At 30.3% G+C, this 23,183-nt stretch overlaps 1 protein-coding gene across 2 annotated transcripts in view; it reads right to left on the bottom strand.

Moving 5' to 3' along the window:
• Positions 1-22,964, bottom strand: part of Scgalpha (sarcoglycan alpha) — a 39,662-nt gene extending 16,698 nt beyond the window's left edge. Inside the window, exons 1-8 of one of the 2 annotated variants that reach the window (XM_075364303.1) lie at positions 22,819-22,964; positions 17,912-18,041; positions 15,955-16,094; positions 15,090-15,168; positions 14,639-14,840; positions 13,545-13,716; positions 4,639-4,865; positions 2,952-3,014 (exon numbers count right to left, since the gene is read on the bottom strand). In XM_075364303.1, coding sequence (XP_075220418.1) covers positions 2,952-3,014; positions 4,639-4,865; positions 13,545-13,716; positions 14,639-14,840; positions 15,090-15,168; positions 15,955-16,094; positions 17,912-18,029 — 1,001 coding nt within the window. In that variant the 5' untranslated portion in view covers positions 18,030-18,041; positions 22,819-22,964. The remainder of the gene's footprint in view (positions 1-2,951; positions 3,015-4,638; positions 4,866-13,544; positions 13,717-14,638; positions 14,841-15,089; positions 15,169-15,954; positions 16,095-17,911; positions 18,042-22,818) is intronic. The other variant, XM_075364304.1, reaches the window with a different exon arrangement.
• Positions 22,965-23,183: the final 219 nt, after the last annotated feature.

Raw genomic sequence — 23,183 nt, 5'->3', positions numbered from 1 at the left:
CACCCATCTGAATTGGTAGATTACTCTATCACCAATTCACTTGATGTGTGCTATTTCAGTTTCTAAACACCAGAAAATTTTACTCTTGTTAAAGAAAACGTAAAAATAATTAGTTTTAATATTACTGATTCATTGTCATAGTATATGTCATAACAAACTGTTATAGCAAATAGATAATGAAATTTCAGAATAATAAACAGATAAAACAGTTCTCAAGATTCAAATTTATATAGGTATAGTTCAAAAAGCCTTACTCTCATATGCAGCTCAAAGCCGACAAAATTATTAAAACACTGAAAAATAAAATAACTGAAGCAAATAAAGATATTTTTGAAGAGAGACTACATCTCCACTTTTTAGTGTGCCATGACAAGAATGAAGAGGAAACTTTTTTTTTAAGGGGAGAGGGACAAACTAAGGAAATTTCAAGGAATCAGTGTTGATGAAAACTAGAAAAATGTTTTGAATCTTACTAAGCACATACAGAGAAGAAAGAATTCATAAAAATTAATAAATCTAACATCTTAAAGTTATTCATAACTAAAATAAATATTATTGTTGAACCACAAAAGTTATAAAAAAAATTTATGTGGATACCATGACTTCCTTGTATGCCTATTAAATTACATATACACATTTTTTGCTGCACTTCATTTAAACTTATTTCATTTGAAAATGAGATACGAACCTCCAATTCTTTAATAAAATGGACAGTTACACAATCGCTAGAATATTAGTTTTTATTAATTCAAATATTTATACAACTCAACTATTTATTCAATATTCTTACCTGAAATATTAATATAGAGTAAAAGTTCCTTTATTATATTTAAATAAATGTAAGTCTTATATCTATCTAATACTATGTTTTTTAAATTATTATGATGTAACCATCAACAAAATGAAAACAAGGAGAAGGTTACTAAATTTTATAGCGATATTTATTATAAAATAGACTGAAACAAATACATAAATAAAAAAAATTATGTATTTATACAAGAGAAATGTTGAACCAAGTAAGTGTTACCTATTCACACATATATTTCATCATCATCATCATTATATATATTTTTTTTTTCCATTACATTCAATGAAAACAAAAACAAAACTGGAAAAGGTTACTAAATTTTCAGTTTACATTTTTAACATATTTTTACTGTGTTTAAAATAAGTGTGGTGTAGTAGGGTTTTTGTCTTTGGATAATTATTCTGAATTTATAACACTTGTTATTACAGTGTGAATTTTCAGTAGGTCTCACATCTCATCTATCCTTTGGTTTCAAAAGAATGACATCAAACTTTTAGATAAAACTGCAGAATAAAAAACAATGTTTGGTCCACCATTGTATATAGTATGAATACAGGCCTTACAGACACTGAATCATTGTCATTGTTGAAGTATTTTTTGTAATAAAGAAATGATTTTTATTCAATAGCCCTGAATCATCACATCTATGTTGTAATTCCCTTAAAGTCTTTCTTTTTATTCATGTCATCACTTTTTATTTCTTCATAAACAAAAATATCTCTTGAAGATGCAATTGCAATCACTTATGTATGCGCTTTATTTCCCCAAGTTTTAATGTTCGCAATATTATTTATTAATTCTACTGCACTTAATATTCAAACAAAAAAGTCAATCTATCAAGGTTTACAAAATAAAACAAACTTTGGTAAAACAACATAACATTCTACTGTATTTATGTAATTTTCCTTAGCATTTTATATTAGTTTATATACTAATTTTGTTTCACGTCGCTCAAGCAGATATGTGGTGTAAGTGAGAATGTGTCAGATCCATAACCATGAACACATCAGTTCGAATCTGACTTCATATACATATATCTTTTTTTAACTTTGTTTTTAATTTAAATTGACTTGTTAATAATTATTAACCTCTGATTGCAATCATTTTTTAATTAAATCAAAAATGAAAAGTACATAAAATTTTATTTCACTAATAACTTCTGATTTTTTTTCATATTTTTTTGTATTATTATTATTGAATTATTATTTTTTGTTAATTTTTTTCTACATCAGAGGTTAATAATTATTAATAAAAAAAAAATATTTAATTTAAAAAAAAAAAAACTTTTTTTAAATATATATATGAAGTCGGATTCGAACCAATGTGCCTTCCCCTTGAAAGATCCAAATATTTCATTAATTAAAATGTTATTTGGTTATATAACTATGGAACCCTGAAAATAAGTACACTTGTGATGTATCGTTGAAAAGCTCTCAATGAGGGCTTATTACCGCAGTAAAGAAAAAATTCTAATTCCAAATGTTTCAAAATTGAAACCCTGTTTTATTCAGAGGTCTGACTCCACACACATTTTTGGTTTAGTCGTTTGCAATCAAAAGAGGAGGTGCACAACTAAATGTTACAACAGTCCTAAATATAAAATTTCAACATTCTATGGTTAATTGTTTTTGAGTTATGCGAGGTACATACATACGTATGTACTGTCGTCATGCCGAAACTAGTCAAAATAGATTCAGGGATGATCAAAATGAATATTTCTGTTGAAATCTGAAAACCAAAATTGTTCATGATTACAATACTTCCTTTACTTTGTACAAGGAAGTAATAAGAAGAAACTAAAGTAAAATTTCAACACCGGAGATATAAACAAATACAAATGGCTTTGACTTTGGATATTAACACCTATCAATTATTACATTAAATATAATTATAAACCTTTACATCTCCAAAAACTATCTTAAAATGTACAGTACCAAAATAACTACAGAATGATCTCATAAAAAATTTAGATAAATTATTATTATAAACTAAAAATTAGTTATGATTTATAACTTATGCCTTATAAAAGAAAAAAATTAATTTATATACATCAGATAAGTAGAAAAAACATTAAAAAACCACACAATAAAACCAAGCAAAAAAAAGCTTCTTTGCAATAAACTTTAATACATTATAATCATACCTCCAAAATTCTTCACAGATATTAAATATTGAATCAAAGAATTCATTAGAAGGTTCATCTATCCTGCATGAAATAAATTTTAATTAGTGAAAGGTTCAAAATAAATAAAAGAAAGTAATAAAAGAAATAAAATGGGAAAGTAAAAAAAATACACAAATCTTAAGAACAATGAAATCTGAAATAATTTTAATAGAATACAATATGATACTGCACAGAAGATTGATCATTATGGACTAAATACGTGAACTGACATTAACTTTTGCAATTCTCAAATTATAAATACATAAACACTTGCAAGAAAAATGAATTTTTCTGAAAAATGTCGGTATAAAACATATTTACATTTTACACTATTATTACTTCCTAGCACCAAAAATTTTAATCATTTATGAAGTAATGAATTGGCATTCATATAGTAATATATCACAAAAAAGATTGCTTTGACGAGCGTGACTAATTAAAAATAAATTCTTTAAATAATTGATGGATGAAGCTGTTTCTTAATGAAAATCCGTAACAAAAGAAAATAAACAAATGTGAATTTGGTTTTTTAAAAAATCACAATAGCTTCCTCAGGTGTTACAAACAGAATACACTGTGTGAAGTTCCTGTGTCCCAAAACAACATTTGTTATTTTTAAAATAATTTTGTGAAAATCAAATCATATTAATTATAAATTCTTCAATCCACTTTATACTTTGCTTATTAATTTATTCATATGGAAGATTCTATGTTCAAAACTGATAAGACATAATTTATTTTAACATAAAAAATTACCATATATTTCACATAAGCTTAAAACATAAGGGATTAATTTTTTTTTAAAAGTTAGGGATCATTTTTAATAAATGAATGAAAAAAAAATGTTTATTACAAAACTATGTATTCTACCTACCAAATGAATGGTGGTTATGGCTCAATAAAAAATTTCAAACATCTTTACAATCAAGAGTAAGTTCCACCCATTATTTACTAGAAACACACACAAAACGAGACCAATTAAATGTAAAGTCCATTTTAATGTTTTATATATATATATATATATATATATATATATATATATATATATAAAGTAACCAAAGTGTAAAGGTGTTGAATAGTAGTTATATGTGTACATGTAAATGAAAATAAATCAGAAAACTTTACTGAGGATGGGCTTATGCCCAAAAGCACTCTAATGTAAAGGAAATAAAGTAAAAAAAGGTAAGAATGTTTCTTTAATTCTGTATTTGGTGGATTGGCTAAAAAATGTTTATATATATATATCCTTTACATTAGAGTGCTTTCGGGCATAAGCCCATCCTCAGTAAAGTTTTCTGATTTATCTTCATTTACATGTACACATATAACTACTATTTGACATCTTTACACTTTAGTTACTTTTTATAACTTTAGTTATTGAGTAAAATATAAGAAATTTTAAAGATTTACAGAACATACATAAATTTTACACAAATTTTAAAAAACTTTGTGGATTATGGATTTTATAACACGGATATGATTTTTCTACAAATAAAATAACCAATAGGCCAGCAGTTGCTTTTTACAGATGATATGATATATTTTTTTCCATTTTATAAAGATTTTATACAGACAAAAACTATAAATTAATAAAATTAAGAAATAAGAATGAAAACAAAAATGAATCTTATTATCTAATAAAACAACAATAACAGCTGATACTAACATGCCTTCATGATGAAAACAAAGTATGACCGAGAGTAATAAAACAAGTTTAATCATAATTACTAAAGGAAATATCAGAGTTAACGCAAACTCTGATAAATAATTACGACATGGTATTTCATGTTTTGCTGGTCGAATCCATTTGTTATTTTTCCACTCATCTTCAAGTAATGAATGTTCATGATCTGAACCCATATGATGATTAATTTGTGTTTTATTGTGCGATATCTGAAAAACAAAAAAATTTTTTTTTTAATTTTAACAACAAAAAATATTATGGAAATTTTACCTATTTACTCTGGAACAACGCATTCAAACTAAGAAAATCTGTTTTAAGAATGTGAGAGAAGTCAATCATACCAAACTCTTAGGTTTACTATTGACAAAAAAATGTTTAAGTTTATAACTTAAAAACTGGAAGAACTCTGTCAGCAATAAGACCAATCTAACCTACAGTGGGACAATGTCCATGCACTTTTATTAGACAAAAAGAAGATCCCTAGTAAACTCATTAATGAAGATATGATTGTTAGCCAACAGTCATAAAGTATATAAAGGTTAAGAGAATAACAGAGGATTGTTTATTAGTGATACAAGAAAATATAGATCCAAATTCCTAATGTATATTCAACAACTGCTATATGAACAATATAACCAACAAACAATGAAATTGATTAGAAATCTGGAAAGCCTTATTGAAGGAAGTATTATCTTTAGAATGTTGTTCCATTTAGCAGATCAAACTTGAAAACGTGACCTGTAATTAAAATTACTTCATCTCCCATGTTAATAGAACATTTTTAGTAGAGTGTAATATTATAATGTGCTTTCATAAACAAAATAAGTTACAGATGATCTAACCCAAGACACAAGTCCGTCCCAAACTAGACATAGCAATTTTCCATAATAATAAGCATCCCACTCCAAGCTTACAAGGAAACATGAGGAGTGGCTTCCCATGGCTTTCTTCACTAAGTCAAACATACAACTGCAGATCAGTATGCCAAGTTCACCAAAATGTGATCATCCACCCAATAAATGTACCTTTACCAGGCTGGCTAAAAATAGAAACTATTTCTTTTAAAGAAAGCAACTTATTTGTGCCTCTTGTATTAAGTGATTTCCATCTGTCACAGTTATAATAAAGATTAGAACATAGAATGAAATAACAAATAAATGCATCCTATCAAGAAAGAAACACATTATGGTGTCAAATAATATGCCGCCTTAATTCAATACCTCGGTTAGGTTTAATTATTCTAAATATTTTATTATTCATTGGTTCATTCAAATAAATTTCTTTATTTCATTTTGTAATATAAATTATTTTCATTATAATCTTTGAATTTGTAATTCATATATATAACATTATTATATTAATTAATTATACATTCATAATAAACACATGTAGAGTCTTTGAAGGATGGAACAAGACTGACTAACAATAAAGCATTAGACAAATTCATTTTATAAGAGTAACAAAAAAGTGAGAATTTATAAAGAGTAAAAAGAAAGAGTGAAAATTAAAGAAAAAAGTGAAAATTTTTATTTTTACAAATAAAAAAGCAGGAAACAAAACTGGAGTCTAACTGCCCACCAAAAATCATGACCTTTTTTTTTAGTTAATATTGTAAATGAAACTATTACAAATAACAACATGAATCATATGATTTTTGCTATTACAATAAGTCACCTACATGATACAATCCATAATGTTACATTTCAACAGAATAACAAACAAGTTTAATAGTGAATAAATGATCAATAATATAATTAAATTTTTAATATTTATGTTTAGTTGAAATGGTATTTACATTCATTTGTGATATAATATTAATAGTAATCATATAAATATACAATAAATTAATCAAAAAAGCTCATAATAATATTTTGAATAATAATAATCAGCATACGGCTGAAATAAATAATAATAAAATTGAATATTTTAACTCATAATAGTTTAAAATTACATTCACATCAATCTTAAATAATAAATAAATCAAGGGAACCCTAATCCTCAAGATTAATAAATTATTATTGGTGTCTTATTGCACCTAATATATATAAATCAATATATAATATAGATATGAAATCATAATTAAATCAATGCACAATTAAATATGTAAATTAGGTTATAAATATTAATACAATATTTATGAGCATTTAAACAGTCACATAAGAATATGCAAGAGATATCTCTAAAGTAAAGACCACTGGGAAATTTCTCTCCCTACAGTTGGCAAACCTGTGTCGTTCATGGCCACGCTAGTAATGTACATACTGCATTGTTGTCTGTAAGTTGTTGCATTGTAGAATCTTTGATTACGTGTGAGTTATTAAGTTATAAAATGAGTAGGAAAATCGATGTTGCCACTGACTGTGAAATACGTGGAGTCATATGTTTTTTGACCATTAAAATGTTAAGCCAGATGAAATTCATAGGCAGTTGGTTGCTGCGCATGGTATTAATGTAATGAATGAAAGAAACGTCTGAAATAGGTGTGAAAGGTGTGAAATAATAGAATTAAAACACATGATGAAGAACGTTCAGGGAGGCCCTTGATAATCACCAAGGACTTGTTGAAATGTGTTGATAATGAAATCAGAAAAGATCGTCGCTCAATGATTTCCGAACTGGCCCTTATTTTTCCTGATGTTTCAAGAGCTGTTATTGGTCGCATTGATCATGACCATTTAGGTTTCAGGAAGGTTTGTGCACATTGGGTGCTGCACGTCTTAACAGAACATCACAAAAAAATCAGAATGGGATCTGCTTTGGAATTTTTGATGCACTACAGAGAAAAGGTGATGAGTTCCTTAATTCAATTGTTACCAGTAATGAAACATGGTTTTGTATTACATGCCACAGAGAAAACGGCAGTCAAGTGAATGCCATCATCCTCAATCACCAACCAGACCAACAAAGGACAAACCACAGTCATTTGAATACAAACTGAGAGCCACAGTTTTTTGTGATCGGTTTGGCATACTGCTGATTGATTTCATGCCACGTGGAATGACTATAAATGCAGAAGCCTACCACAAAACTCTATGTAAGTTACAGCGCACCATTCAAAATCAGCAACATGGACGGCTGACTGCTGGTGTCGTCCTGTTGCACAATAATGCACATCCACATGTTGCAGGTCTGACACGTGATTTACTGGGAACATTTGGATGGGAAATTTACGATCACCCACCATATAATCCGGACTTAGCTCCTTCTGATTACCATCAGTTTGGGAAATTGAAAGAATTTTTGAGTGGTAAGCAATTCACGAGTAACGATGAACTTAAAAATGCTGTTAATCAGAGACTAAATGGACTGGCGGCAGAAGAATACAACAAGGCTACTTTGAAGCTGGTGTATCGCTACAATAAATTTCTTAATTCATGTGGTGATTATATAGAAGTAGTATAAGGTATGTAGTTAGGGAGAAATAAAAAACATTTATAAAGTTTTCAGAATAGATTTTTTTTACAATGAAACAGTCTTTACTTTAGAGATAACCTCTCGTAAATCAAATGAAATTACAAAAATAGTATGAAAATAATTAAATCAATAAAAAATTTTACATAAAAATATTAATTAAATCAATCATTTGAGATTGGTAATAGGCATAATTTATGCACAGGTCTTCTTAATGGACCATTAACTACATATAAATCAACAACCCTTCCAACAACTTTGTCAAAGTCCAGATAAACTTGGGTGACAATTCCATGTTTCCAGTGCATGGGTGAAGAATTTTCATTGGTAACTAGTACTAAATCTCTAACACAAAGATTACGGGATGGAAAACGACATTTATTGTGTTGCTGTAAATAGTTCTTAGACCATCATCTCCAGATAGATTGTATAAATCTTTGGAGTAATTGCAAAAGGCCTTAGCAATTATTTCAATTTTTTGGTAATTGGGTTCAGGCAAGGAAGTGAGTACAAATCCTATGTGACAGTGTCCTGGAGATAGAGGTTCTGGATCTCTATGATTTGTTGAAATAGCAAAGCTAGGATGGGAATTGAGGCAGGCTTCAATCTGTGTTAAAACTGTATATAATTCCTCAAAATTAAGGATTGTTTGTCCAGTTACATGACACAAATGAAATTTAATGCTTTTGATTGTGCTTTTCCATAAACCACCAAAATGGGGTGAAGAGGAAGGAATAAATGACCAAGTTATACCTTGTATAGTTGTGAATACTTGAATGTCTGATTTTAGTTATTCTGAATTTAAAAAACTGATACAATTATAAAGTATATTTATGGCTCAACAGAAGTTGGAATTGTTATCAGAAAAGACTTGATTGGGAATACCCCTACGTGATATGAATCTCTTAAATGCTGCAATAAAAAACTGTGAAGTCAGATCAGAAACTAATTGTAAATGAATATCTTTAGTAGTGAGACGTATGAAAAGTGCTATATAAGGTTTACTTATGGTCTTAGACTTCTGCCCACCACGACGAATCATAATTGGACCGCCGTAGTCTACTTCACATGTAGGGAATTGTCAGGAAGGAATAACGGGAATGGAATAATGGTCGGGAAGATGGTATCTGACAAGCTGTTATACCTGCCTGTCTGCATTATATCAATAGCATATCATGCATTTACAAATGTTAGAAGAAATAATCCTCTTACTATTTATAATCCAATATTTCTGATGTAAGAATGATGTGTTAATTGAACACCCGCAAAAGATGCAAATGCTCAGCACTAATAATCAGTTTTGTAATATTTGCATTTAGATGTAAAAATGTTTAACATGGTAATGTAATACAGAGTATTGTAATCTGCCTCCTACACGAAGTAAGCCTAAATTATCCAGAAATGGATCAAGTGATATACGTTTGCTATGATTAGAAATAGTTTGTTTTTAAGATTATTTATTTCGTTACTAAAATGCAAGTGTTGCGAGTGTTGAATAAAAAAGTTGAGTATGATTTAATCCCTTTATAGTAAGGAAACCAATGATTCGTTCTATTTTAATTGATTTAGCATTATGAAAAAATCTAAAACTGAAACTAAACGTGCAAATTAAAGTGTGTAGAATCTCTGTATACGTATATCTCATCAAAATGCATGTTTAAGGCAGTAAATACCTTTAAAAATAAACGACTAAGTAGTAAACAACCACAAAGTTGAAGTCTTGGTCGTGTAATTTGTTTTAAGGGTGTTAAGTTTGATCTAGAACAAAATTAAAAGTTGTATGATTGGCGTATACAATTCATATGTAAATGCAATAGCCATAGCTTTCTGAAAAGAGGCATCGGAGAATTCCTCATGGCCACTTCATAATGATCTCCCACCTCACATCTCCGAGTTGTTTCACAAAGTTTCTTGGCCTACTAAGAGTTGAACCAGGCGAAGGTTTTTGCGAACACACTGGAGGACCAGTTCACCCCAAACCCTCCCGGCCTGAACAACAACCATGCAATCAAAGTGGAGTCTTTCCTCTCGAACTACTTCGCCCAGGTAGAGGATGACCCCACGAAATAGACTGCATAACTGAAGCAGAAGTGACCATGACTATCAAGGCCACAAGCCCCGATAAAACCCTAGGGATAGATGAGATCAAGGCCTGAGCACACTGAAATATTCCTCCCACTGTTATAGCAACCATAGCCATCCTATTAAGTCAATTTTGTACATAGGGTATTTTCCAGATTGCTGGAAAATGGAGAAGGTGGTATGTTTGCCCAAACCCAGGAAAAGTCTACTTTTTTCCCAGAATTACAGGCCGATCTCTTTACTACTTGTATTGTTGAAATTGTTCAAAACATTTCCTCAAACAACTTCGGCAATGCTTGGGGCCGGAGGTTCAGCCTGAGCAGTCTGGGTTCAGAGAGGGCCACTCGATGACCCTTCAACTAGTTTGGTGAACAGCCGTGTCAGAGTTCTGAACAGGAAAGCAGTGACCACGACTGTTTACCTGGATGAGGCTAAAGCCATCCATAAAGTTTAGCCTACTATAAAACCTTGCTCACACGATGGTCCCTGACTGTCATGTCAAGCTACTAAGGTCTTACCTACTGGGGAGATAGTTCATAGTATGCATGAGGGGATCCGTATCACCTACAAAGGTGATAACTGCCAGAGTTCCCCAGGGGGCAGTTCTTTTGCCATTTTTCACATACAAGCTATGCGCTCCAGCCAGACAATTGGAAATCTCAGGGGGAAAATCCCCTTTGGGACAAAAGTTAAGCATATGGGACTGGTCCTGGATAAACAGCTTACCTTAGGGGAGTATGTGAAAAATGTAACCCAGAGGGCAAAGGTCACCAGGTCACCCATTTTTGGAGCACCATGGTTTCTCAGAAACACCACACTTCGGTATGACGGCATAAAAACCATGTTGGAGGTGAGTGTTGCACTGGCATGTAGACTATTCGGGAGTGCGGCTGTGTTCAAGCACTGCCATCTCAGGGATATCTGCCGAGAGGACCCTACACTGCAGAGTGTTAGGAAAAGGTCTTACACCATTAGATGAGACACCGTGAAAAGGTAGGACGAGGGGTGAATAATGATAAACCAGGCCAGGAGCCTCTACATTGGGTGATCTAAGAGGGAACCCCCAAAATACATTGCAGCCATTAAAAGGATCATTACAAGAGATGTTTGTGCGCATTTTTATTTTTGCGTGCGGGATTGTCATTCTCATCATTTGTGAGATTCATCATTTTGCGTGTGATTCATCATTTGTACATGATGACAACACATATGAACCCATATATGGGTTTTTTTGATCTTGTGATACTTTGCTTGTCAAGTGTGGGCACACTTTTGTCGTTGAAATGCTGCTGCAGTTCGACTTGTTCACCAAAAGTGCGATTTTCCATCATTAAAAAGGAAGAAACATGACACAACGTTCTTTCACTCTTGAGGTATGCATAAGAGGTTATCATCATTTGTTATCATATAACACATAAATCCCCAATAAATTTATAAACTAAATTTTTATGAAATCCCAGTACATATGTAGCTTGAAACATGACCCTGCGTTCTTTCACAATGGAGGTTTGCATACCAGGTTTGTCATCATGTTGTATTATACAATATATAAATTTCCCCTGTAATGTAAGGACATGCTTTCTTGTTTCTATCCGTTTCAGGTTTGTTACAGGTGATCCAGATCAACTCACGGTCCCCTTAAATCCTGCCTGGACACACTGTCTCTGGATGATTTTAAAATTAAAATTTTTCCTGAAAAGAAATGTTCGTTTGAGCATCTTACTTCTGAAACAAATAAAATGATGTAATCGCCGCCCCCACCAACCCAACACTTGCGAACATGAAATTTTGATACAAAAATTGTAAGGCACCCAACCATCCTATTTCCTATAGTAAAAAGAAGAAGAAATCGCCAAAGGTCATCCCAACTCTGTTGGGGAAGACACCCCAAGCCTTGTGATGCTTCCAGCCCCCCATTCCTAGCCCTGATGGGCTTAAATAGGAGATCGCCAAAGGACATCCCAACCCCGTAGGGGAAGACACCTGCCTAGTGACGTTCCGGTCGCCACCCCCCCCCCCCACCCACCATTTCTCCAAGGACAGCAAAGATTGTAGAGTAGATAAAGTCCAGCAGCCGCCCGATAACAGAGAAAAGAGGCCTCCACTTTCCCTTGTGTTGCCCTTTCCGAGCCACAGGACTATTCAAGTTTTATGGTATGTAAATTATTTACAACCGATTTACAGAAAGGCAAGTTGCAGAAGAAAAGAAGAAAGAAAAATGAAAATCGGCCCACCAAAACAAATTGGAATCCGGCCCAGCCGAGACGCAGCAGCAAAGACAACCCGAGGGAAGAAATTTCACCTCACCAAACACCCACCATCCTTTTCTTAATACTTACAATTATGTCCCACCCAGCACATGCAATTCCCTCCGGTGAGGGGAGCTTCCTCCAAACACTACGGCCCCCAAAAGACATATTCCTGTTATGCCGAAAGGCACTAGCACCGAAAGGACTTTATGGAACAGAATGAAGCGGAATCATGCTGGGAGAATGAAGCTCATATGCACTTAGTCTCCCAAGATCAGCCCCTTTTTTTTTGTTTAGCATCTGGAACCAATGTAAGGTATTACTTCAGAGGATGAATGGGGATGATATGTATGAATATAAATGAAGTGTAGTCTTGTACAGTCTCAGGTCAACCATTCCTGAGATGTGTGGTTAATTAAAACCAACCGCTAAAGAACAACAGTATCCATGATCTTGATTCAAATCCATATAAAAGTAACTGCCTTTACTAGGATTTGAACCTAACAACTCACGATTTCGAAATAGGCTGATTTGCAAGTATCAGTTAACCACTACACCAGCCCAGTGGGCTACAATAAGCCTTGGACAACAATTTTTCACTCACAGGTGTCTATAGGATCAGAATGAAAATAACAATTCTGTCCATCAATAAAACAAAATAACTGTAACCACTACTAAATAATGACCCACCCAATAAACAAAAGACACAGCAGCAAGGGACATTCATCCAGGTTCTGCGATTAGTAGGGAGATAATAAAGTCTCCTGCTATCCTTGCATTCCGTTCCATTCCATACATGCACATGTGCACACACACACACACACACAGACAGCAAGGTCATGGCCTTTCCAAATTTAACACATTTACTGTAAGTTAAAAACATTAAAATATTTTTTTTAGAAAAATGACAGTGCAATGGTAAAAAAATTTAGAATGGTCTTTAAGATAAAGACTGAATATATTAGTTGAGATAAACCTAATTTGGGTACATTTATTTATTTCGTAATCTGAATGGAAATGTGTGTGTTGTGTATCCATTAGTTTAAATAGTATACTTATCAATGACAATCTGCCTACCATTTAGATTAATCTACAAACATGGTATTATTTGACAAAAAGAGATGAAATATTATAAATATATATTACCAATCGAAATGCACACCAATCCAAAGTAAAGCCATCTTTACGTAAAATACGCTCAACAGTTGTGCGCTTAAAACCACGGCAGGAATACATTTTCCTAAGTGGACGTACTTCTTCTTGCAAATCAAGTAATACATGAGAAAAATCGGCACTGCTCCCTAAACGTAAAACTACCCTGAAACCAAAAAAATTATACTGACATAAAAGTCTTACAAGCATGGTCGTACAATACAAATGCACCTAATTACAACACCAGTTTCAAAACTGCATCTTGACTGCTCACCATCTAACTCTGTTCCTCTCAACAGCTGCTCTCTCAACTTCAACCTGTGATGATAATTCATCAACATAACATAACTCCTTTTACAACATGTATACTGATATCCATCTGAACTCAGATTACAAGGAAATCACATATCAAACACTGAAAGTGCAAGAAAACACATAAAACAGCTATCTATATTCAACAAACATAGTTCTGTTAAATAAAAGTAAATGTATCTCTAACGTAAGAATTTCAATCAAACTGCTGGGAATATTAATCATTTGTTAGAAAAGAACAGTCACTTAATAGTGATACACAGCAAAATATATATAAATAAATAAATATTCTGTATTGTATTCTACATTTATATGAGGCAAGATTGCTGAGAATGTAAACTTTTTAAAAAACAGAAAAATCTACCCTATTGAAACTAAACACTGGGAAATTTCCAGTAATATAATAGTAATTATTTTAGATTATCTGGTAACAAAGTTATGGAATGTTGAAATGTTACTGAAAACAGCAAAATGCAGAAATTTTAAGTAACATTTTCAATAATTCCAACAGATTTTCTTAAAATAAACTGAAATGCATAACATTAATGTAGAAAAGAATAAGTTTTAATACCACATAAACCTTAATTTTTTTTTTCAATTGATTTCTAAGATATTAAACTTCAAAAACAATTTTCTCTTTCATTACTCAAACTATAGTATAAAATTCAATATAGACCAGGTCACCAGGTAAAAAACTTAAGACAATAAAAATTAAAGAATAAATAACAAAGTTTTAAAAAAAAATAAATAGAATTAGAAATCGAAAAGAATCTTACCCTTCCCCCTCATTAGGAGTTAAAGGTAGCCTGGCACCAAGTTGAATAGCAGATGCTAAAAATGTAACGTATAAATCTTCAGCACTGTCAGGCCATAACTGTACACGAAACACATCCATGATTTTAATCAAGCTTTTTATATCAAACATATCCTCCAAATTTAGATTATCTATTTTCATATGAACTTCATTTCGGGCAATATCTATAAAAAAAAAAATTAAAATTAATTAATCAATACTAAAACTGAATGGATTCACAAAATTTTAATTGGACACAGAATATTCTATAAAATATAATATTTTTGGACAAACCTTGTTCATCTTACTTTTATGAACTTTTTTTTATAATAAACATTATTAACTAGATTTTTTACAATTAATTAAAAATAAATTAATGCACTTACAGATCAGATTTATTTCTATTAAGATAATTAATGAATTTAAAGACGTACCAGATTTTTCAATAACATTCATATTAACAACATGACGTTTAGTTTCATAGTTTTGTCGATTTAAACCAATTATTTCAACCTAAAATTAAAAAAAAAAAAAAAAATAGTTACCACAATTAAAAATGCAACAGAAGTTATTTAAGGTAATATGATAAACCAAATTAAATTAATTTTACTTGAGAAAAAAACGATTTATTCATTGTAATTATGTAAAGTATTATTTTCACAATCTTGATTTTATTCCACATTTTTAATGCCAGATACATGGATAAATACCAAGATCAAACAATTTGATAAAAAATACAATAACAAAATTATATTAAGTTACAAACAGATGGAAAAGTTGTATGTACATTTGTTAAATGAACATAATCAGACGAATTAGTTTTACACCAACATGAAAATGTTTTAACATATTATTGAATAAAATTTAATTTTGATGGATAAACAAAAAGACTCAATATATGTTTTAGGTTAAATACATTACTAATCTGAGGAGGTTGAAAAAGGGGGTATAGAAAGGTGTATTGTTTTGGATGGGGTGAGAAGGCAGTGCTGCAGAAAGACTGTTCATGTATGAATCAACAATCAAGCAGAACCAGGTGAAAACTTGGAGAAAAACTCAGAAAGAAATACGTATATTCCCCTTTGTACTTTAACACCATGCCGCTTCTTTAATCTTGGTAATTTAAATGATATAATTACCAAACAATCAATCATTACCACATCTAAATAACAAGAGATATGCCTATAATTAGTTTTAATGTGACATACCAAAGTTACCTTAATTATTTATTAAAAGGTTATGTTTTACAGGAGATATTAAATAAAATATTTATAACAAATGAAATAAATATAAAATAACCTGAAAATCCTTCTGTTTAGAAGGAGGAACTCCATATAGGAAGCCAGCACCATGTCGATCACTATATCTGTAATACATCCATGACGGTAGGTCTGGTGCATCAAGCAATGAAGGATGGAATGAGAATTGATTTCTTGGACCTAAAACAATTTTCATTCTCAGTAAAAAAAAAATTATAATAAAGATAGATAATGTATACATAAAATTAAATTTTATAAAGAGTATCTATATTTCAAAACAATAAACTACAACAGTCAAGGGTCTGATGACTTCAAGCGTATAACTATGGATAAAAAAATATAAATAAAGCAACAATATATTTTCTAGTCATCATTTTATTTTCTTGAAATGATTAAATTTGGGTCTTATGTATCCCCACCTTTTTTTATGCATTATTTATGAATTGTTGTTTTTTCACATATCTGCTGAGTTTGGAACCTACAGCCATCCAAACACAAGATTTGCACTTTTCCAAAGACATTGAGTGTGAAGTAAAGCAGGACAACTTTTAGCTCATATAATCATGTCACCAACAACAATGATTTTACAACTGTTACACAGCAACAAATGAAAAATCATCTTAACTTCACAAAGAAAATCATATAATAGTAGAATATTAACAAAATTAAAACTTTCACTTACCATTTTGTAATTAGGTCATTCAAAAGTTGACTTGCTATTCAAAGAAAAATAGCCTATAAAGTACTTTTAAAAAACTATGCTACACACTTAACTCATTCATTTACCATAATCTACACACTTAAATAAGTACTAACCTAAACAATACTTTAAATAACAGAACATTATTATGCAGGTACATTAATTTTTGTATACAGAACAGGTTATTAACATTGTGTACAAATGAGATCACGGATTAGATCAATGTCCACATTGTTAATCTAATCCGTGATTAGTGATCTAATCTGTGCACGGATTAGATCACCACTATCTTACCTATAAGCCATACAGGATACACAGGTAACAGTTTTACAAATGTTTTATCTACGACATTATTTTGTCATTTAATATGATAATTAAAACAATATTAAATCATAATTTTATACAAATTTGCACAAAATAAAAATAAAAAAAACAGGGTGCAGAGCGCTTAACAGAAAAGACCCAAAAAGTTTTCTCAGTATTAAAACATAACAAAACTTGACATTTAAAAAAACAAATTTGGTAGAATATTTTGTTCAGTAGAATTGGGTAAATGTTTAAATTATTTTACAAATCAGTTTCTACTTCCTCTAAAAAGTTTATTTTTAATAAGTGCCAAAATTACCTATACTGTATGTGTTTATATCGATTCTATTTTATACTAATTTAAAAAGCTTTTAATTTCCTTGAAGGATGTGCTTTCTGAGCAATAAAATTCATTGACATATTACACATATTTCATGTTTCATTTTCAACATTTAATTCAAGATAATTTTTCCAATTTCTTACCTTACCCTTTTTTGCATGAAAAAAGATACTAGATTACAATATTCGACATAACCCTGGATGTCCGATATATGATATTACCAGTTTAGTCATACATTCAAAGTGACACAAAGAAAAAAACAAAGAAATTTATGAAACTGGGGTTTTATAAGATATATTATGTGAAACTGAAATATCTAGTATTGACTAATTTAATTAGAGAACTTAAATCTGTATTAACATAATGTATTAATTCACAAACATAATCTCTCAATCAAACCTGGTAAACCCACATTCCTATGTAAAAACTAACAGACAAGTCAGATGCTACTAAATATGTTTTAATATTATTTGATACATGAACTAGTCAAATCCCAACTTTCTTCTACATAACATAATTATACATGCAAAATAAATAGATTGAGTAATCTTTCACAAGCATAAAAACTACTATTCAAGATCACTGAAGTAGATTCATTCATTAACAGTAAAAATGAAAAAAAAAAGGTGCTGAAGAAATCAACTGACTTACCATCTCTGGTCCAATCAAACAGTCGTGGTTCAACAGGCATTATGAATACTTTTGTAGTATAAACTTGTTCAGCTGAGGACAGAGCCAATAAAGTCAAATAAATTATGAGATGCCACATCCTTTTTAGCTTCTGTACAAACAAAAACCATAAACTACACAAACATGTTTCATCTCACTGAGAACAAAAATGTTTTCTTCATTTACTGGTTACTTCAACATCTTTATTCTTTTAAAATATTAAAGGTAGAAATTTAAAATCAGTTACAGTAGAGGAATTTTTTTTTTTTCAAAAAAGGCATGAAATAATAATAATTATATATATATTTATATTTATATTTATAAAACTCTGCATCAGATTAATTACAAAAATACACGAAGAAAAACTAAACTAGAAGGGGCAGCTGAAAAATAATGCACATTCATTAATAATTTGTAAAACAGAAGTATTTAAATAAAATTAAAAAAAAAACAAGATTTTTACATTTCATTGGTTACAAGAGCTTTCCTTTACTTTGCAATATAGACATCATTTACAACTACAGACTTCAATGTAATGTGTACCACTTTATCATGCAAAATGAATAATTGTAGCAATTTTTCTTTAAACTTTGATCTCACATTATCATTTGTAATAAAATGAATGCCCTTAAAGTCCCTCATTACAACTGGGAGGAAGAGAAAAACACAGGACACCAGGCCTGGTGAGTGGTATAGATTTAATAACAACTGCACAAGATTCTCAGCAGCAGCATGTGATATGTGTGGCTGAGGAATATCTTGTTGCAAGATTATATTCAGTGGATTTTCAAACATGTCACATACAAAACACAACACCACTCACATGTGTGCATGTGTGCACACATACACACACACCTTCTCAAGTATTTTAACACCTCAGTGCAAATGTAAATTCACAGTTGTCCCAGTTTCCAGTTATTCAATTGTGAACATACATTTAGCATCCCAGAAATCAAAAGAAGTTTTTTACACAGTTACATCCCACCCATTCATAAGACTTTGATCAATAAATTATCATCATGAATTATGATTTTACTAAATTTATTTTTACTTTCCCATCTATAGCAATATATACTGCTGTAGCAACTACGACCATAATGGGTAATAATAGAGAACTGTAAAAAAATTGGTCCTTTTTTAAGGTTTATGCCTTAAGGAATTTTTTTTTTTATTTAACAAAAAAATAGATTTAAATAGATTATAAATAATCTACAAGAGTTTTTATTCCAGTGCTCCCAAGTTCAAAAAAATCTATTTTTCTTAGGCAGACATTTGTGTGTATGTATGTTGGCTTTTAATTGGTCTTATAACTCTGGATTCCATTACCCGATTTTCTTCAAAGATGGTTGAAGGTTCTACCTTCAGGAAGGAAAGAATGTATTAATTTTTTTTTTTAAATTAGAAAAAGGGGTAGAAGTGTTTTGGGCAAATTAAAATCCCAAATTTTTACTGAAAGTGCACTTAAGCAACAAATTCTTACAAAAATAGAAGTTTTTTTTATCAAGATCACAAATTACCAAAAACTATTTATTTAATATTTACCCCTTCCCAAAAAATAACTATATAATTTTCTTTTTTAGCTGTATCTTGCTTCATAAAAAGAGTTAATGGAAGTTTTTCGCACCTATAAATTTTCAAACTAAACAGGCTTTCAAACCAGTATAAAAGTTTTTTGGTCATCCCATGCCAATATCTGTAACAAAAATTAATTCTTTAAACTTTAAAAAAAAATTTCTATTTATTTTAAATTTAAATCCATTTCGCAAGTTAACCACTACATTTAAAATGTAAAAATCTTAAATTTTTTGATAGCCTTTACTCTAGTATTTCTTGAAAAAAAATTTGGCCAAAAGTTTTTTATTTCAAATTTTTAATGCTCAAAATGTATTCTGTTAAACAACAAACTCACTAAAATAACTTAATACCCCTCCTTGAAAACTCCCAAATTAAAAAAAAAATAATTTTTTTTTAAATTTTGATTTTACTTAGAATCAATTTTAGTGATGGGCAATAAATTGCATAATTTGACTGGTATGGCGGAAAAAGTTATGCAATTCACTGCTGGCTTTTTTCAGATATTAAAAAATTAATCACTGCACACTATTTTAAACACACTGACATAGTACGTAAAGTAGATTCTATGAAACGGCTATTGACCAGGAACAAGAGAACAGAACAAGACTTGGGTTGTTTGTAGTGAGAAAATGCAGCTACAAAAATAATGATGAATGGCCCCAAATGATGCTTTGTACAATGTTTTGTTTTATTGTTATGTGCACTACTTACTATCACGTTCGGTATTATTGTGAAAGAAGATTAAGAAGAGAATAAGATTTCTATTAATGGGAATTCCTGGAGTATATTTATTTCCCTAGAGGAAATTCAATATCTAAAAAAAATCTTCCACATGGAAATCAAAAATTATGCAGTAAAACACACATTTAAATTGATTATCACCTAGAGGTACAAGGAAACAAAGGGGAAAATATTTTAATGCAAATACCTCCTCTGAAAGCCAGAAGGGATAAAAATATCCTTTTAAGGAATAAAACAACTGAAAATCTACACAACAAAATGAAGTAAATTTTAGAAATTAGTTTAAATGTTGGCTTTTATTTGGTTTGTAAATTACTTTCTTAACACTTAGGTAAATTTTGACAGCATAATTTTTATGTTTTTTTTTTTCATCATCATTACTCAATAAATTAGTTTGTTAAAATTCTGCAACACAATGGGCATTATATCAATAAATGCAGCAAAAGTGGTATTATGATACTATTTTAATTTGTTTGTATGATTAGTTTGATGCAGAGTCTATATAATAACCGAAAGTTTGGATACATTTAACAGCCTGAAAGTTTGTTAATTTTTATAAATTTGTAATCCTACCACAGACAGGATTACACAGAACCTTGTAATTCTTGTAACCTTTATTTAGGTTCCTTGGGTACTTACATATTAACACCACCGCAGCTACAGCTTTATTTAAAATTGAGTATTTATTTTATTGAATCTCTTTATTAATTTTAAGAAATGGTTATTTATATTTATTTATTTTATAAATATAATTTAACCAAACTTAAGCTACGCTCGCTAACCTTGACTAATTAACACCGTAATCTTTTGAGTATTTATTTAATAAATTCAGTAATTATTGCAATTGTTATTTTATTGAATATATTATTATATAATTGTTATTTAAATAATAAATAATTGCAATAATTACTGAATTCATTAAATAAACACTCAAAAAATTACGGTGTCAATTAGTCAAGGTTAGCGAGCGAAGCGAGCGTAGGTTAAGTTTGGTTAAATTATATTTATAAAATAAATAAAAATATTTATTAAAATTAATAAAGACACTGTTTTGAATCTATGTTAAACTCTATATCGGCCCATTTTCCACCGAAATCCGATTGACTACTTTGTAGCTGCTGTGGCGTTAATACATAAGTACCGTTCCTTGTAATGAGCAAAACCTGTCAAATGGGTATAAGATTACGAAAAGGTACATGGTTGGAAAACTCAAAAATATGGTAAGACACCCAAATATTATTCATTTATTCACAGGCAGAAGAATATGCAACTATAAATTTTTGTGTTAAGGAACTAAAAATGACTGTGCATATTATAACTGACTGGAAAAGTTTTTCCAGGAAGTTTGATCTAACAGTATGTTACAAAACCTGGTTAAGACTGGTGCTCCAGGATATACCGTTGAATTTTCTGTACACAGTACCCAACAGAACTGCAGCAACCATATTTTCTTGCATTAAGGAAACAATTTTATCTAAGGGAAACATTTTATTACGGAAACAATTTTTAATGTCAATAATATCTAACCTATGGAAGGCCTATATAACTGTATCCATGACTTGCCAAAAATGCAGTTTAAACACCTAACAGTTAATTACAGTGAAAGATTTGTTGATTCAGTCTCTGGTGCACATCCAATACATAAAATCATTGTGAGCATCTGCTAAATGAAGAATAGGAAGGAATATGGCATCTAGAGACCTAATGGATTCATATTTCTGTGAGTTAATGTGAAGATGCAAAAACAAAGATGGAAATTTATACAACGCAATTTGGAGAGACAATAATTTGTAATGGGCTCCAGAACAGTAAAAGGATGTTTCTTGTGTACAGATTTTTGCTAAATCAGCATGAAAAAAAATTTTGTTCTGTCATGTTAAATAAAGGTGCAAGTAAAATGTGTCTTCATTAAATCTATGACATAAAATTTTTAAAGATTGGCAGGCATTTTCTTAAAATGACCCCTTCATTCATCAGACTATCAAAATTTGAAAGTTTAGAAAAACTGAGATAATATAATTTAGCATTCTGTCACGTAAAATTTGAGGACTTCCATGTTTAACCAGATTAAAAAATAAAATGCGGATATCTAAGCTCAGTTATATAAAAATGATCAAGAATATTAATAACTATTACTTAACATAAATTGGGATTGCAAATCAACCATCAAATATATCCGTAACATTAAGCTACAGTCCTTGAATCAGTCTAATATTTAAAAAAGGAACATTGTACAGACATCAACTTATACTTCTGTCTTCAGTATATTTGGTCTAGGCTATTGTATACTTAGTCAACTGTCATTTATGTACGTTAGAGATATGCTACTTCATCAGCTTGTAAATGTATTTAAAAATTCTATTTATCAGCAATGAACCTAAGAAATTTGTATTAAAAGTGTTCATATACTACACGTTCTTTGGTATACTTAAGTAACCAAAATATAATATGTAATGCCGTGAAACGGATAAAAAATCAACTTTTAAACTCTAACATATATGAATGATACCACCTTCATTACAATGTAAATATTCCATAAGTAGCTTACAATTTGCAGGAACCTTTTTACATACCTTTCGAACGAAAAAAGATTAAAACATTCTGTACTAATAAAAATATGAGATAGTCTCAATTACCGAAAAAAACTAAAAATAACGCCTCTCCACTTCAAAATCCTTATCCTAGAATCAAGCTAACCCGAGTAGTTCAAAGTACTAGTCAGCTGAGATAACCAATCTTAATTCAGTGTGCTAATTCAGTGCTGAAAACCTTACCAAAAAAAATCAAAAATAAGTACGTAAAACCCTTTCACTGACAATAAATAATAGTGATCTATTATCAGAATTTATCAAAACTACCTTGAAGCTAACAGATTTTCTAAATAATTAACTATATTTATTGACTTCTACTTTTCTAATCTGGTAAAATGTTTCGATAT

Source organism: Lycorma delicatula, chromosome 4 (assembly GCF_047948215.1).
Source record: "Lycorma delicatula isolate Av1 chromosome 4, ASM4794821v1, whole genome shotgun sequence".
Classification (NCBI taxonomy): Eukaryota; Metazoa; Arthropoda; class Insecta; order Hemiptera; family Fulgoridae; genus Lycorma; species Lycorma delicatula.
The sequence above is the reverse complement of the archived record's forward strand: the minus strand, read 5'-3'. Positions and strand labels throughout refer to the sequence as shown.